General features: G+C 58.8%; 2 protein-coding genes across 2 annotated transcripts; both read left to right on the top strand.

The window, feature by feature from the left end:
- The first annotated feature begins 443 nt into the window (after positions 1-443).
- On the top strand, positions 444-6,739 carry Etfb (electron transfer flavoprotein subunit beta). Its single transcript, XM_090321869.1, has 6 exons — positions 444-581; positions 2,704-2,862; positions 2,997-3,155; positions 5,197-5,259; positions 5,450-5,608; positions 6,516-6,739. Exons 1-6 carry the CDS (start codon positions 525-527, stop codon positions 6,684-6,686), a joined length of 768 nt encoding a protein of 255 aa, XP_090177995.1. The 5' UTR covers positions 444-524; the 3' UTR covers positions 6,687-6,739.
- A 1,972-nt stretch (positions 6,740-8,711) lies between these two features.
- Vsig10l (V-set and immunoglobulin domain containing 10 like) lies at positions 8,712-15,702 on the top strand. The gene is made up of 10 exons (XM_090321966.1): positions 8,712-8,812; positions 8,919-9,673; positions 10,059-10,355; positions 10,432-10,716; positions 11,120-11,374; positions 11,905-12,183; positions 12,334-12,630; positions 13,765-13,878; positions 14,094-14,248; positions 15,028-15,702. The coding sequence occupies exons 1-10, from the start codon at positions 8,712-8,714 to the stop codon at positions 15,079-15,081; spliced, it is 2,592 nt and encodes an 863-aa protein (XP_090178092.1). The 3' UTR covers positions 15,082-15,702.
- Positions 15,703-15,913: the final 211 nt, after the last annotated feature.

Raw genomic sequence — 15,913 nt, 5'->3', positions numbered from 1 at the left:
GGGAACCGAGCCTAAAGAGGCCGGGGCACGGATTTGGGGATCGCGCGGGGTCAGAGAGGCTCGGGGAAGGCGGGGGGCGGGGCCGTCGGGCGGGCGCGGGAGCCACGGGGCACGCGGAGCTTGGAGAGGCGAACGCGGGGTCTCGCGTGTGTGGGGGGACATGGGCACCGAGCCTTGGGGACGTGGGAAAGAGGGACCTAGAAGGGAAGATCGGACCCGGGACTCCGGGATTGCTCGCGAGGACAGCTTCGCCCAGTTCCGGGACACGACCTTTCCCCCACTTCCCAGCCACGCCCCCCCGCCCCGGCTGCTCCCTCCCGGCCGGGTCCCGCCTCTCTCCCCGGATTCTGCTTTCTATTGGTCCCCCGCCTGCCACGCCTCTCCTGCTTTGGCCTTCTGATTGGCTGTCTGCCGGGGCGCTTGAGTAACTGGCGACGCGCAGGCGCAGAGCGAGAAGCCAGGGCGACCTGTCGGCCCCGGAGTAGAGTGTGGGCTGACCCGGCGCGGGCGGCTGCGGCGGGAAGATGGCGGAGCTGCGCGCACTCGTGGCTGTCAAGAGGGTCATCGACTTCGCGGTGAAGGTGACCGGGTCCCCCTCCCACCTCCCCGAGACCCGCAGCCATATGCTTCCGGGATCACCAGTGTGCACCGCCTGGGATCTTTGCTTAACCTCTGGTCTCCGCCGCCGGCTCCCCTCCCCCCCAATGTCAAAGTCAGGGGCTGTGAAGTTCCGACTCCTCTGGGCTCGGAAATCCCCCCGCCCCCCGCTCTTTCCCTCGCTCGGGACTCAGATCTGGAGGACGACTTACCTTATCTGTTCCTTACCGGCTGGAAGAGTCAGAGACTCTGTTTAACACAAAGAGAAACAGAGGCACAAAGGGAGGGAGTGTGGGGAGCAGAGCACAGACTCCTCTCCAGATCCTGAGATTCCTGCACTCAACTTGGTTCGTTCAGCACCCCAGATAAGCCATCACGGGGATCAGACAGGGCCCCCACTCCCAACCAAGAAACTGCCTGCCACCCTCATAATTACAGGGTGAGTGCGGAGGCTGCAGTTTAAGTTTGCTTGAAGGAGAGTTCAAAGGGCCAACTTGATTGACCTGGAGGTGGAGGCGTGGCAGGGGACCCGGTGGTGGGCCTGGCTGAGACATAGGTGGGTAACAACTGATCCCAGAAAACGTACTGTAGCTCAGCGCTTGGCCCACACCAAGCTGATAGGGGTGGTTTTGTTCATCTCCTTTCCTGAGCCCGGCAGGGAGCTCACCTCCACACTCCCACCACAACTCAGCACAGTGGGACTGACATCCCAGAGGCCTCCCCACTCTTGGTGGGTGAAACCTGGCTGCAAAGTTGGTGCTAACCCTGTCTCTGCCTACTGTGGAAGTGAAGTGGCGATGGGGAAGGGCATAGCAGATTCAGGTTTGAAAATGTTAATGACATGGAAGTGAGTGTTTATTTAGTGCATGCCAGGAACCCCTGAGTCCTTCACAAGACTAACCCATTTCGGTAGCCTATCTACACTTCAGCTCATGGGATGAATGAGGAAACAGGAGATCACCCAGATAATAAGCAGCGGAGATTGGAAAGCTAGGCAAACCTAGTTCCAGACTGCAGCGCCCTTTACATTCCCAGCTCTGTGGCCTGAGGATACCTCCTGTTCTGGCTGTGGTCATAGGGATGTTGCTACAGCCTTCCTTCTTTCCTTCCCTTCTTTATTATTTTATTTTTGTGCCACTGCTGGGGCTTGAACTCAGTGACACACTCTTCCTTAGCTTTTTCTATTCAAGACTGGTGCTCTGCCACTTGAGCCACACCTGCACTTTGGGCATTCTGGCTGGTTAATTGGAATGAGAGTGTCTTGATTTGTTTACCCTGGACTGGCTTCGGGCAATCTAGCCTGTACTGCTCCTGGCAGTAGTTCCTACTAGATCCTACTATACTCTCTGTTCTAGGCCAAAGGTCCAGCTGCCTGAAGGCACCTTAAAAAACCCTCCTGGCAGCCACACACAACCGTGGCTCATGCCTGTACCTCTAGCTACTCAGGAGACTGAGATCTGAGGATTGCAGTTCAAAGCTAGTGCGGAAAGTATGGGAGACTTTTATATCGTTACCCAGCAAAGGGCCAGAAGTGGAGCTGTGTGACTCAAGTGGTAGAGCAAAAAAAGCTAAGGGACAGCACCCAAGTCTTCAGTTCAAAACCCCAGTACCAATACACCCCCAACCCCAAGATAATCGGAAATGACGGGGGGTGTCAGATGCCGTCAGGGTGAGTGTTTGGGTGTTTCTTTTTCTTTTTTTTAATTTATTTTTTATTGTATTTAATAAAAGGGTAACATATTTGCCAGATAGAAGGTGCATTAATTCACATACATTGATACCCTTTCACATGTCTTGGTCCCATTACCCTGCCCCCCAACCCGGGTGTTTATTTTTCTATACGTGGATGTGGATGTGGTCATTGTCCAGCCTGAGGCGTGGACAGGCAGTAGGAATGATCCTGTTGAATCTCCCTAGATTCTAGGCAGAAAGAATGACTGGGTGCCCCGGCCTGGCCTGGGAAAGGGAACCCAGCTCTAGCCTAGAGCTGTGTGACTCTGGCCAAGGCCCCTGTGGTCTCTGAGGCCTGGGAGGGGAGGGGTTGGCTCGGAGACCCTGGTCTTCTGGCTGCTTTGCCATGATCCTGTCTTCTCTCCTGCTGGGAAGATCCGTGTGAAGCCGGACAAATCCGGGGTGGTGACGGATGGCGTGAAGCACTCCATGAACCCGTTCTGTGAGATCGCCGTGGAGGAGGCCGTGCGGCTCAAGGAGAAGAAGCTGGTGAAGGAGGTCATCGCTGTCAGCTGTGGCCCTTCCCAGTGCCAGGTGTGCAGGGACCCAGGGCCCTGGACCCCCAGGTCTGAGGGAGGAGGCTGGGGTCTGGGGGTCTGAGGGAGGAGGTCTGGGAGCTAGGCTTCTTGGTCTTTTTGATGACAGAAGCTAACCCTCTGCCCTGGCAGGAGACCATCCGCACTGCCCTGGCCATGGGTGCAGACCGCGGCATCCACGTGGAGGTACCGGCTGCAGAGGCCACTGGCTTGGGGCCCCTGCAGGTGGCGAGGATCCTAGCCAAGCTGGCAGAGAAGGAGAAGGTGAACCTGGTCCTGATGGGCAAGCAGGTAGGTGTGGCCCAGCTAGCCTGACCCCGTGGGTGGCTCGGGTTACAGACCTTCAGCCTTCAGGGCTGAGCCGCTGAGCTTAAGGTTTGCTGTCTCCCCTGGCAGAGCATTTGAGCAAGGAGGGCTGGTCATGCTGGGTGTCTTGCAGGATGATACCAGAGGCTGTGGTTTTGGTCTCTAGGGATAAGGGAAATGCCTGGGTCAGGGCCAAGAGGACAGAATGGGGAGGGAGGAAGGGGTTTTTATTTGTTTATAAGTAATTGAAAAGTAGCTGGGGACTGTTGGCTCACACCTGGAATCACAGCTGCTCAGGAGGCTGAGATCTGAGGATCCAGCCAGCCAAGACAGCCTGGGAGACTCTTATGTCCACTTAACCAGCGAAAAGCCAAAAGTGGAGCTGTGCTGTGGCTCAAGCAGTAGATTGCTAGGGACAGGACCCAGCCTCTGAGTTCAAACCCTAGCACCGGTGCATACGCATGCATGCATGCACACACATCCACACACATGTAATTAGGAAGTAAGCACAATGCTGTCCCCACATCTTGTACAAACATGAGCAGAAAGGGTTGTGTCACATAGGGCTTTGAAATCCAGCCTGGAGGCCACAGTGATGAGAAGACATTTGTGTTTCCCTGATCACAATGCTTGAAGCTGCTCTGAATAGGATGAGGACATGATTGGGCCTGGCTGGGTCACGTTGAGGTAGGAAATTCCATGACCCACGAGGCCTGTGGCAGGCCTAGGGGACATCTGTAGGACTCTCGGTGCAGAATCAGGGGACCGGACTGAGAGCTTGTGAAACAGAGACTTTGCACGGAGGTCAGGGAGCAGGAGCTGGACGGGACGCAATCCCAGGCACAGAACAATGCCCTCTGAGACCTGGAGGAGTGGACTGAGGAGGGAGGAGAAACTTTATTATTACACAGTTGTTTATTTACTGACTTCTGTGTCTATAAGTCCCACTGCTGAAAGTGTGGGTACAACGTAGATATTATGATTGTCTTTGGAACATGGAAAGCCGTGATTCTCAGATCTCATCCTCCTGCCTAGCTGGGATGAGATGTATGAGCCTCCTGCACCCTGCTTGCTCTGGGTCTAGGGACCAGATGAACTGGTCAGGAAGAGGATTCACTAATCACACTGGCCATCACCGAAGCGCAAATTCCTTAGCCCTTGCAAACGGACTTCAAGCACAGCTTGACCCAGGACCACACATGGCACTGTCACCTCCAGGTCACCATCTGTAACTCCACCTCACATCACACTGACTTCGTGTTCCCCTTGGGAAGAAGATAGCACTTTTCCCAAGGGTTCTACCTAAGCTCCCTGGATCCATCTCCAGTCATGTGATCACCCCTGACTCAACTGTCGAAGTCCAATAAAATAATTTCAGTGTCCCAAATCTTGGGGACTCCTGGGAGTGTTTACAGAGGTGCTGTCATTGGCTGGAGACCAGGGCTGCTTCTCTCTGGTCCAGAGGGAATCCACTCTGGACCTCCTGTCCGTGAACTGTGACCCATGGTGTAATTTGTTGGTCAATGAAGTTTTATTGGACCACCCACACATCTCATTTACACAGTGCTTGCACGCTGCTCTGTATTTGTGAAACAGATTAGATGACTCATAAAGTCTGAAACATTTACTCTGGGGCCAATAACGGAAAATGTTTACCAACCCTTGCTGTGTGTGTGTGTGTGTGTGTGTGTGTGCGCGTGCGCGTGCGCGCACACGCCTGTCCTAGAGCTTAAACTCAAGGCCGGAGCACTGTTCTGCCGTTTTTTTTTTTCACTCATGGCTAGTGCCCTACCACTTGCACCACACTTCTACTCCTGGCTTTTTTGCTCATTAGTTGGAGATGAGAGTCTCACAGATTTTCCTGTCCAGGCTGAGTTTGAACCAGGCTCCTCAGATCTCAGTTTCCTGATGAGTGGCAAGGATGACAAGCATGAGACAGCATTGCTGTGACCTCTGTTGTAGGTAGATGCCTGCAGGGCCATGAGAAGCCTTTCTGCCACCAATAGCCTTCCTTCTCCCCCAATAGGCCATCGATGATGACTGTAACCAGACAGGTCAGATGACAGCTGGACTTCTGGACTGGCCGCAGGTAAGGCCCAGACTGGTAGCATCCCCTGTGCGCCCTTGGCCCCTCTGTCTGCTACTTTCTCATTGGCTCACTCCGATTACACGCTCTCACAGGCTCGCCCCCTCTGTGCAGAGTGTGAGCATGGAGAATGCTCTGTGCCTGGCACCAAGTCACCTCGTCCACTCTCTTCCTCCTCCTCTGTGCTTCCCAGGGCACATTCGCTTCCCAGGTGACCGTGGAAGGTGACAAGCTGAAAGTGGAGCGGGAGATTGATGGTGGCCTGGAAACCATACGCCTGAAGCTGCCAGCCGTGGTGACTGCTGACCTGAGGCTCAACGAGCCCCGCTACGCCACATTGCCCAACATCATGGTGAGAAGGGAAAGGGTTAGAGCCCTGGGGGCCTGAAGGGGCCGTGCATGTCCAGTGGTTGGATGTGGAGTCTGCTGGGTTATCGCTGCCAATAATGTGAGTTCGAGAACTGAGGGAGAGTTGGATGGTTGCTGGTAGCCCATGTGAAGGCCTCTAAGGAAGCAGAAAGGGCTCTCCTCGTCACTCCAGACCGTGGAAGGAGATCCTTTGCCCACAGGAATTTGTCATGTAGGCCATCTTGGTTCACTAGAATTTGTGGCTTCTCTTGGCCCACAAGAAGTGTTCACTGATCTTCAGGGCCAGCAGGATGAGTCCTTTGGCTCTGCTTGGCCAATCTAGAGAGTTCAGCAGATCATCTCAGCCAATAGAGAAGACTTAGTGTATCATCCCAGCCAGTGGGGACAGCTCAGTGCATAGTCTCAGCCAATGGGTAGGGGAAGTTTGTTGGGTCATCTCAGCCAGTCCCCTTTGTGGAGCAGTCCAGATAACAGAGAGGCTTCAGCTAATGAGAGGGTCAAGGCTTTCAGTATAGCAGAATGAGATGATACACTGAACCCATCCCATGAGTTACCTCAGCCAATGAGGAGAGCTCAGTCGGTCAGATCAGCCAATGAGGAGACAGTGGCTCAGCTTAGCCAATGGGGGAGGTGCAATATTCATCTTATCTGATGGGGAGGGCTCAGTGGGTCAGTTCAGCCAAAGTCCTGGTCCCTGAAGGGAGAACTGGAGCCTCCCAGGGCATTCCAATCAACAGGAATTGTCCACACCAGGGGGTCCTGGCCAGCAGAGAGGTACTGAGGGCTCAGCCATGTACACGTGTCTGTAGACATGGCACCATGGAGGAGAGCCTCTGGCAAGGCAGGCACAGGCTTCCAGAGTCCTCTGAGCTGTGGCTTCCTGTGTACAGAAAGCAAAGAAGAAGAAGATCGAAGTGATCAAGGCTGCAGACCTGGGTGTGGACCTGACCTCCAAGCTCTCCGTGCTCAGTGTGGAGGATCCTCCTCAGCGCACAGCCGGGGTCAAGGTGGAGACGACAGAAGACTTGGTGGCCAAGTTAAGGGAGGTGGGGCGGATTTGAGCCCCTTCCCTGAAGCTGAACAATAAAACCATGACTTTTTTTCTGACACCTCATCCCCTGTCCATCCACTCCTTGATTCATTCATCAGACACGGACTTAAATCTCCTGGGTACCAGGCCTTGTGCTGGGTGAGGCCTGGGAGACCAGTGAGTCATATCTGTGCTCTTAGGGCCACGTTGCTGGGGACAGATGCTGAGGTTCAGGGAGCTGGGTGCGGGGAAGCTGGATGGGGCGCTGGCTTGGCTGCTGAGGTCACAGGCACTTCCCAGAGATGACCAAGTCAAATGCCAGGAAGAGCGGCAGCTCTTCCCCCTGCTACCTGCAGAGGTTTGCTGAGGCCTCTCACCTGCCAGGTCCTTGTGGAGTCTCAGGGCCTGGGCGTTGTCCCTGAGCATTTTTCACTCAAGGCTGGTACTCTACCACTTGAGCTATAGCTAAGAGGCATAGACCTACCTGCTCAGGCTGGCTTCCAACCAGGAGCCTCAGATCTCAGCCTCCCGAGTAGATGGGACCACAGGAGTGAACCACCAGCATCTGGCTTGTATTTTTTTTTTTTTGCCAGTCCTGGGCAACTGTCCTTGGGCTTTCTCAAGGCTAGAGCTCTACCACTTGAACCACAGCACCACTTCCGGCCTTTTCTATGTATACGGTACTGAGGAATCGGACCTGGGTCTTCCTGCATGCTAGGCAAACATTCTACCACTAGGCGAAACTCCCAGCCTCTCCCTGGTGTGTTGAAAGGTAAGTTTATGTAGCATCTCCAGGAACACACCAGATACATGGAGGATAATCTAGCTTATTACCATGTTTAGTGCCTGCGTGGTGAGGATGATGCCAGGACTTAAAGGACTGGAAGCTGCACCCAGGCCCCATCCCAGCACAGGACTGGTCACTGGCCCTCTCCGGTCCAGCTTCTCCCTCCGGCTGGTCAGCCTACACATCCCTTGCCATCTTTCAGCCTCATCTCCAGCATAGAGGGCATTTAGAAGGGCTCAGCCCAGTAACACATGGAAGGAATGTAGCGTGGTTCCTGGTGTAACATAAATAGTAATTATTGTCGTGGTTCTTAAGAAGGTGAGACATGAATGGCAAGGTGTGGTTTAGCCAGATTGGAGGAGTGAAATCATCCCAGGTAGAGGAAACGGCCAGCAGTAGCTGGTACCGGAAGCAGGGAGGGAGAGGTGGGGGGGTTCACCAGGGAAGTCTGCTCTGGGAGAGGAAAGACCATCAGCAGACGGGGGGAAACTAGGTCGGAAAGGAGGCAGCTAGGGAGAGATGGGGAAAAGACAGAGTCCAGCCAGTGGAAAGCAAGAGGAAGGAGGCTCAGGAGGCAAGGGCAGGGTTCACAGGGGGAGGGCTGGGAGCTGGGAAGGAGGGTGGCGGAGCACCTGCTCAGGTGAGGGAGCTTCCCTGCAAGGGAAGAGCCAGGAGGAGGGTAGTGAGGAGGGTAGTGTCAGGAGGAGGATGGAGAGTTGAGCAGAAAGCTGCGGGGGGGGGGGGGTGGCTATGTGGAAATCCAGCTCTGGACCTCTTGAGGGAAGACAGCAACTTAAGATGGGGTTCTGGGGGTGTTAGAGAGCTATGGGGCCAGAGGAGTGGGGGGAAGCAGGGTCAGACATGGCTGAGACGGGACTGGAAGCAGGAAGCGTGTAAGAAAGAGGTCTGGGTAGAGGCCAGGGCATCAGAGGGAGGGAGGGCTCCCCCACTCCACATCCGAGGAATGAAGGGGTTTCCCAAATGCCATCTCACACTCCTTTAGGAAGTCTTCCTGGCTCTGCTCCCTCAGATTTGCCAGCACATTTCGGGGGAGGGGCTGGGCTTCACTTCCCCAAGGGTGGGGAAGGCAGGGCTTGGCTGGACCCATTCATCCACAGGCTGGACCTGCCAAGGATGTGGACAGGTAGGGTGGGTGGGCCCCCCATCTCACTGGAGGGCTCTGGCACCACCCACCAGGGTTGGCTTCCTTCCCTGCCCAGGAAGCTAAGCCACCATTCCTGTCTGACTCGTCTGCCTCAGGAGGCACCCATGCCGGTGCCCGGTCCCGCTCCAGCGTCCTCTCCGTCCTCTCTGGGGTGTGGAGGGCGCCATGGGCACCTGGTGGGCTTTGCCTCTCTTCCTTCTCCTGGGTGAGTTACCTGCTCGCCCCCTCCCCGCGTCCCCTTCTCACACACACACACCCATGGCCTCCCCTCTTTCCTCCGCAGGCTCTGGAGTCCAGATCCGTCCTCTCAGAGCTCCTCTGGGCCTGGAGCCAACCTCTGTCTCCTCTGATGCGGTCAGCTCCTCTCAGGGCCTGGGTTCGACAGTTCCCTCCTCTGAACCCCCAAGCCGGACCTCAGAGGGGTCTGTGGGGTCCCAGGCGGCTCCCGATCCCCCCGACTCCACCGCCTTTCCCGGGTCTCTGAATGGACATGCCCAGGCCGGGCCCGTGGAGAGAGGGGCGCCCAGCCCGGATGCCCCCCTCTCTCCTGTCATCCGGGGCGCTCAAGTTCCTGCCCGAAATGCCTCGCCTCCCTTCTCCCCCGAGGCCCCCGACGTTTCTGCTCAGGACAGCAAGGCACCGGTCAACGCTCCCGGTTCGAAACTCCCCTCCGGGAGTCAGGAGCTCGCAGCCTCCAGCCCCGAATTCCAAGAGTCCGCCGGGACCCCCGCGGAGGACGGCGCCCCGCAGCAGGCGGGCACCTCCCTGGCCGTGCTGGTTGGGGCCACCGTCCGCCTCCCCCTGACCCCGGCCCCCAGGCCCGGCCCCCCTGCCCCGGTCGTGGTCTGGCGGCAGGGCTCGAGGGTGCTGGCCGCTGGGGGCCTGGGCCCCGGGGCCCCTCTGCTTAGCATGGACCCTGCTCGCCGAGCCCGCCTGCGCTTCGACCAGGCCACTGGGGGCCTGGAGCTGGCCTCCGCGCGCATGGAGGACGCGGGGGTCTACACAGTGGAGGTCCTCAGGGGAGGGGTCTCCCGGCAGGTTCGGGAGGTCACGGTGGATGTGTACGGTGAGTGGGACCCAAGGCAGCTGGGGCGAGGACGGGGAGCAGGGGTGGGGGGATAAGATAGGGGACTTGAGGGAGGCAGACTGAGGTCTGAAACCTGGGATGTAAAGTTAGGAGGCTGGGACCTGGACCCCCGGGTCTGAGGGAGGAGGCTGGGCCTGGACCCCCGGGTCTGAGGGAGGAGGCTGGGCCTGGACTCCGGGTCTGGGGGAGGAGGACTGTCCTGGATCCCAGGTCTTTGGCATGCTGGGGGAGCCCTGAGCGCTTAGGCTCCCGCGCAATGGGGCGGGTGGGGTGCTCAAAAGAGAAAATGCCCCCGCCCCGAAGCCCTGAGCGAGAGCGAGGTCCTGGGGCACGACCCCAACCCGCCCGCCGCTTGCCTCCCCAGAGCCCCTGGCCCCGCTGTCGGTGCAGCCCAGGGCCCCAGAGACGGAGGAGGGGGCCGCCGAGCTCCGGCTGCGCTGCCTGGGCTGGAAGCCGGGTCGCGGGAAGCTGAGCTGGAGCCGGGACGGCCGCGCGCTGGCGGCCGCGGACCCCGAGGGCGGCGCCGCGCAGCCCCGCATCCGCGCCCAGGGCGACCAGCTGCTCATCGCGCGCCCAGGGCGCGAGGACCAGGCCCGGTACACCTGCCGCGTCCGCAGCCCCTTCGGCCACCGCGAGGCCGCGGCCCTCGTCAGCGTCTTCTGTGAGAAGGGGCGCTGGGGTCTGGTCAGGGCCCCCGTTCCGTCCCCCCCAGCCTCACCGCCCCGCCCCGCCCGCAGATGGCCCAGACCCGCCCGTGATCACCGTCTCTTCCGACCGCGACGCCTCCCCCGCGCAGTTCGTCTCCGCGGGCGCCGACGTGACCCTGCGCTGCGCCGCCGCCTCGCGGCCGCCGGCCGACATCGCCTGGAGCCTGGCGGACCCGGCGGAGGCGGCGGTGCCCGCCGGGCCTCGCCTTCGGCTGCCCGCGGTGGGGCCGGGCCACGCGGGCGCCTACGCCTGCATCGCCGCGAACCCGCGCACCGGACGCCGCCGCCGCTCCGTCTTCAACCTCACGGTGGCGGGTGAGAGCGGCGGGGGCGGGGCCGGGCGGGCGACGGGGCGGGGCCTCCAGGGCTGGGCGTGGCCGGGCGGGCGACGGGGCGGGGCCGCCAGGGATGGGCGGGGCCAGCGAGGGGACGACGAGCTTGGGAGGGCGGCAGGGGCGTGGCCATCTGTAGATCCGGGCAGCTGCGGGTGTGGGTGGAGCCACGTGTGGGCGTGGCCACGCCGGTGAAGAGGAGGAGCCTGGGGGCTGGGGGAGGGTGAAGCCGGAGGGAGGGAATCCAGAGCCAGAGGGCGGGCACTCTGGAGAGGGGTGGGTCCAGAGGCGGGAAGGGGCGGGGCCAGCCTGCCTGGGGGCGGGGTCAGCATGCTGCAGATGGAAGGATAGACATGCTGGGTCCCGCATCTCCCTTTCCTCGACAGATCTGCCCCCCGGAGCCCCACAGTGCTCAGTGGAAGGGGGTCCCGGGGATCTCAGCCTCCGTTTTCGCTGCTTGTGGCCTGGCGGGGTCCCAGCTGCTTCCCTGCAGTTCCAGGGTCTCCCTGAAGGCATCCGCGCGGGACCAGTGTCCTCCACCCTCCTGGTGGCCGTCCCCGCCCACCCCCGGCTTAGCGGGGTGACTGTCACCTGCCTGGCCCGACACCTCGCGGCCACGCGCACCTGCACTGTCACCCCAGGTGAGAAGGCCTGGGCTTCTTTGGTCCTTTGGGAAACTGAGGCAGGAGGGAGGAGGGCTGAGTCCCTCCTTTCCTTATTTCACAAGGAGCGGAATGAACCCAGACAAGGAACAAGGAAGGTATGGCTAGGGTAGGGGACAGGGAGGGTGGTATCGTCTCCTTTAGTTACTCAAGATACCCGAACTTGAGCTTAGTGGCCCACACCTGCAGTCCTAGCTACTCAGGTAACAGATCTGAGCATCCTGGTTCAAAGCCAGCCGTGGAAGAAAAGTCCATGAGACTCTCATCTCCAGTGAACCCCTCCAAAAAAGTCAGAAGTGGAGCTGTGATTTGAGTGGTAGAGCACCACCCTTGAGTGAAAAAGCTGAGGGACAGCACCCAGATCCTGAGTTCAAGGCCCAGGACTGGAAAAAAAATTGGTCATTTTCTGTCCTCATCTGGCTCCGGTGCTGAGTTTTACCAATAATGTTGCTTGGACAAAACACCCTGGCTTAAGCCACCGCAGCTTCTCACTGGATGTTTCCCACCAGAGGCCCCGCAGGAGGTGCTGCTCCATCCCCTGGTGGCAGAGACCAGGTCAGGGGAGGCAGAAGTGGTACTGGAGGCCTCGGGCTGCCCCGCTCCCTCACGAGCAGTCTGGGCTCGGGAAGGCCGACCCCTGGCTCTGGGAGCAGGGGGCCGTCTGCGGCTCAGCCAGGATGGGCGTAGACTTCTCATCAGCAACTTCAGCCTTGACTGGGACCTGGGGAACTACTCTGTGCTGTGCAGCGGGGCGCTGGGCGCTGGGGGCAACCAGATCACGCTTGCAGGTGAGCCTCACCCGCCCAGGCCCCCTCCCCCTAAAGCCTCAAACCCAGGGCTCCAGGCCCCAACCCCTTCCTCTGTCACATCCATGCCCTCTGCCCCCTCCCTCTCCCCTCAGCCCCCTGAGAGCCCAGCCACCCCTCCCTCTGCCCCAGGACCCTCCATCTCCTCGTGGAGACTACAGAGAGCCGGACACGCAGCTGTGCTGACCTGGGACGTGGAGCGGGGGGCCCTGATCAGTGGCTTTGAGATCCAGGCCCGGACGCAGAGACCTGACCTGAGCAGAGTCACCAGCTACCGGGACTGGGTCACCCTGCTCTCTGTGGGACCGCGAGAACGCTCGGCCGTGCTGCCGCTCTCCCCAGGGGACCCCAGGACGTGGGTCTTGCGGATCCTGCCCGTCCTGGGAGGCCGTCCTGGGACTCCATCCCAAAGCCGGGTCTACCAGAGCGGTGAGCTGCTCTCCGGCTTCCTCCTCACCTTCTGCCCAGCCCTCCTCAGTGTGTCACATTAGAGTGTCCTTCTGTCCCCAGACAGGGTCCTGAGGTGGCTGCAAGGTGGTAGAGAGACCAGGGCGGTGATAAACCACAACCGTCCATCACAGCTCCCCAGGATCTGCCCCTGGCCCCCATTCCGTGGCCATTCACCTCTCCTCCCTCACCCTCCCCTCTCCTCCCTCATCCTCCCCTCTCCTCCCTCACCCTCATCTCTCCTCCCTCATCCTCCCCTCTCCCCCCTCATCCTCACCTCTCCCCTCATCCTTACCTCCTCCCTCACCCTCCCCTCTCCTCCCTCACCCTCCCCTCTTCTCCCTCACCCTCCCCTCTCCCCCCTCACCCTCGCCTCTCCCCCCTCACCCTCACCTCTCCTCCCTCACCCTCTCCTTTCCTCCCCCACCCTCTCCTCTCCTCCCTCACCCTCCCCTCTCCTCCCTCACCCTCTCCTCTCCTCCCTCACCCTCCCCTCTCCTCCCTCACCCTCCCCTCTCCTCCCTCATCCTCACCTCTCCTCCCTCACCCTCCCCTCTCCTCCCTCACCCTCCCCTCTCCTCCCTCACCCATCTCACATCCTGTATCCCCATTAGCATTTGCAGAACACAGAAGACACTTTCCCACGCCGAGATTCTGCTTTCTTTCCTTTTTTTTCTTGCTATGTCACTGAGACTGTCCTTGAACATGCAAACGTCCTATCTCAGCCTCCCCAGTGCTGGGATTCCAGTAGAAAACCACCATGCCAGGCTAGATTTCTACATTTCAGTTACCTTCCACCTGTACTCCTCACCCCTCCCTTCTCCACACTTTGTCCTTACGTTGTAGTTGCTCATTTTATTTCTGACTCCTTTCCCAGAACAAAATCTCACAAAACAGATACCTTGCCTGGATTTTCTCACCAGGGGAGCCCCAACCGCCTCAGATTCCAGACGCAGTAAACCAAGGGAGACTGCCAGGATCCCTCACTCCTGGGTTCTGAATGGGGGGGAATGGGGCTGGATTCTTGGGTCCTAATCCCTCACTCCTGGGTTCTGAGTGGGAGGACGTGGGGCTGGACGCTGGGGTCCTGCCTTGAATTTCTGTTTGTCTTTCCAGGCCCCACTGTGAGCCCCGGGGCCATCGCTGGCATCGTCCTGGGATCCCTCCTGGGCCTGGCACTGTTGGCTGGGCTCACTGTCCTGTGTATCTGCTGCCTGCGGCACTCCCGGGGTGAGTGGCAGGTGGAACTGGGGACAAGTGGGGAGACCCCTAGCAAGATGCCCATTCGAGGCCTACCTGAGCCAATCAGCACGGGCCCTATAGCATGTGTCCCGCCTCCCTCCTACTCTACCAGCCCATCAGAGTAAGGTTCTGCCTCTTCGCCAGCCTCTCTTGCAATACCTGTGGGTCACGCGAGCTCTGCCCTCCTCTTCTCCCTTGCTCAGGAAGGGCGCCTACAAAAAAGCAGTGGCCCCCGACCTTGGCACCTGTGATGACCCCACCGAGAAAGACCATGCAGAAGGGTGCGACCCCCGTCCACACTCCGCAGCCAGGGCCCCTCAAGTCCCAGCCAAAGGACCCCGCCCCCCCCAGGGCCCAAGTGAGTATAGGTGCTCGGAGAGGGCCAGGCCTTCTCGGTTCTCTCTTTCCAGCATTTAGCTGTTAGTTGGCAAAGCTGATAACACTAATTTTGTTTTAGCCATCTTGAGACAGTGTCTCACTCTGTAGCCTGAGCTGGCTTTGAACTCCTAACTCTCCTGCCTCAGCTCCCACATTGGTTGTTTTATGTTTGTTTGGTTTTGCTGTTGTTTTTTCCCAGTCCTGGACTTGAGCTCAGGGCCTGAGCACTGTCCTTGGGTTTTCTCAAGGCCAGAGCTCTACCACTTGAGCCTCAGCACCACTTCTGGCTTTTTTCTATGTATGTGGTACAGAGGAATGGAACCCAGGGCTTCGTACATGCTAGGCAAGCACTCTACCACTAGGCCAAACTCCTGGTTCCCATATTGTTTTTTTAAGAAGTGTATGATAGTTGGACAGGACTTTCCACTCAGCAGCTATGTATATTAAAGGAGCAACTGAAGAGAAAGAAGTCTTCTTTCTCTTTCAGAGGGGTGTGGGCCCTCCCCCTCCCCTAGGCAAGACTTCCATCATGTTGTTTTTTTCCTCTGAAGTGAATGGAATTTGTTTCTACATAAAAACCGGGTTGGTGCTTGGTGTCCCTTGGTTTGTCCAAGGGTGGCCAGACATTTCTTTTTCCCCCTTTTCCAAATGGAGAGAACCCTGGTAGTTTCTGAAACGCTCTGGAAAGGGAGCTGGGCACGGCCAGGGCTCTATGCAGGACCTTTTCCTGAGGTCACCCCTACCGTACCTGTCTTCCAGTTCACAGGTTCGAGACCAGTCATCTGCCCAGGTGTGACAGCCACACAGGTGTGAGCAGAGCCAGCGGTCAGCCCTGCCCCGCAGCACGGAGGGCCTGCCATGGCTGAGGAGTTCTCTGCTGTCTCTCTGGCCTCTCTCATAGGAGTAGAAGGCTCATGGTGCAGGAAGACGCCTGCAAATCTAAGTGTGCTCTACCACAAGCTCAGCGCGGGGCTTCCTGTGGTGCTGGGAGCTGGAATGGGAGGCTGGTGACTGGTCCTAAGCTGGGGGGGGGGAGTTGGCTCCTCCAGGCCACGCCCCTTCTAGCTCCCGCCGCAACCCCGCCCCTCTTCCTTGTAATCTCTTGTCGAAGTCTGCACACCCCCTTTTCCACGTCCTGATCTTGAGATGTCCTTGTGGTTTGACCTTTCTCACCTCTCCCCCCCCCACCCCAGGCATTGGTCCCTAGAGTTCGCTCTGTCTGGTCCCTTCATGCCATCGATTTAGCACATCTCAAGGGAATCTCTGTCGTTTCTGAAGGTCTCACCCTCCTCCCCCATTGCGGACCGAGACCCACACAGCCCCTGAGTGTCCCTCCCCTGTGTAAATGTACAGGTTCCCTCTTCCAGAAGACTCAAATGACCCCATGTTCTCAGCCTTTAACCCTGGACTTTGCACACGGCCACCAATAAACACACAGGCTAGGCTGACGGATGCAGTGTTTTGGTGGCAGTGGAGGGCTGGTCTTGTGGCTTCTCTCAGAATAATTATGGCTTCCTCTTGCAAGCATGTTCCCCAAGCCTGCGGAGAATGTTGGTGGCACCTTGGCAAGAATTCGCCCAGGCTCTACTAACAACGTAAGAGGTGGTGAGAAAGGGCGTGCCTCCCCTTCAAGGGTCTGGGCCCT

Source organism: Megascapheus bottae, chromosome 31 (genome assembly GCF_031878675.1).
Source record: "Megascapheus bottae isolate mThoBot1 chromosome 31, mThoBot2.hap1, whole genome shotgun sequence".
Classification (NCBI taxonomy): Eukaryota; Metazoa; Chordata; class Mammalia; order Rodentia; family Geomyidae; genus Megascapheus; species Megascapheus bottae.
Note: the sequence above shows the minus strand (reverse complement) of the source record. Positions and strands in the feature narration are given on the sequence as shown.

Excerpts from the sequence above, each read along its gene's own strand:
- Etfb (XM_090321869.1), top strand. The coding sequence starts at position 525 with ATGGCGGAGCTGCGCGCACTCGTGGCTGTCAAGAGGGTCATCGACTTC. Across the intron at positions 2,863-2,996 it reads GTGGCCCTTCCCAGTGCCAG|GAGACCATCCGCACTGCCCT; the intron begins GTGTGCAGGGAC and ends CTGCCCTGGCAG. Across the intron at positions 3,156-5,196 it reads TGGTCCTGATGGGCAAGCAG|GCCATCGATGATGACTGTAA; the intron begins GTAGGTGTGGCC and ends CTCCCCCAATAG.
- Vsig10l (XM_090321966.1), top strand. The coding sequence starts at position 8,712 with ATGCCGGTGCCCGGTCCCGCTCCAGCGTCCTCTCCGTCCTCTCTGGGG. Across the intron at positions 9,674-10,058 it reads GGTCACGGTGGATGTGTACG|AGCCCCTGGCCCCGCTGTCG; the intron begins GTGAGTGGGACC and ends TTGCCTCCCCAG. Across the intron at positions 11,375-11,904 it reads CACCTGCACTGTCACCCCAG|AGGCCCCGCAGGAGGTGCTG; the intron begins GTGAGAAGGCCT and ends GTTTCCCACCAG.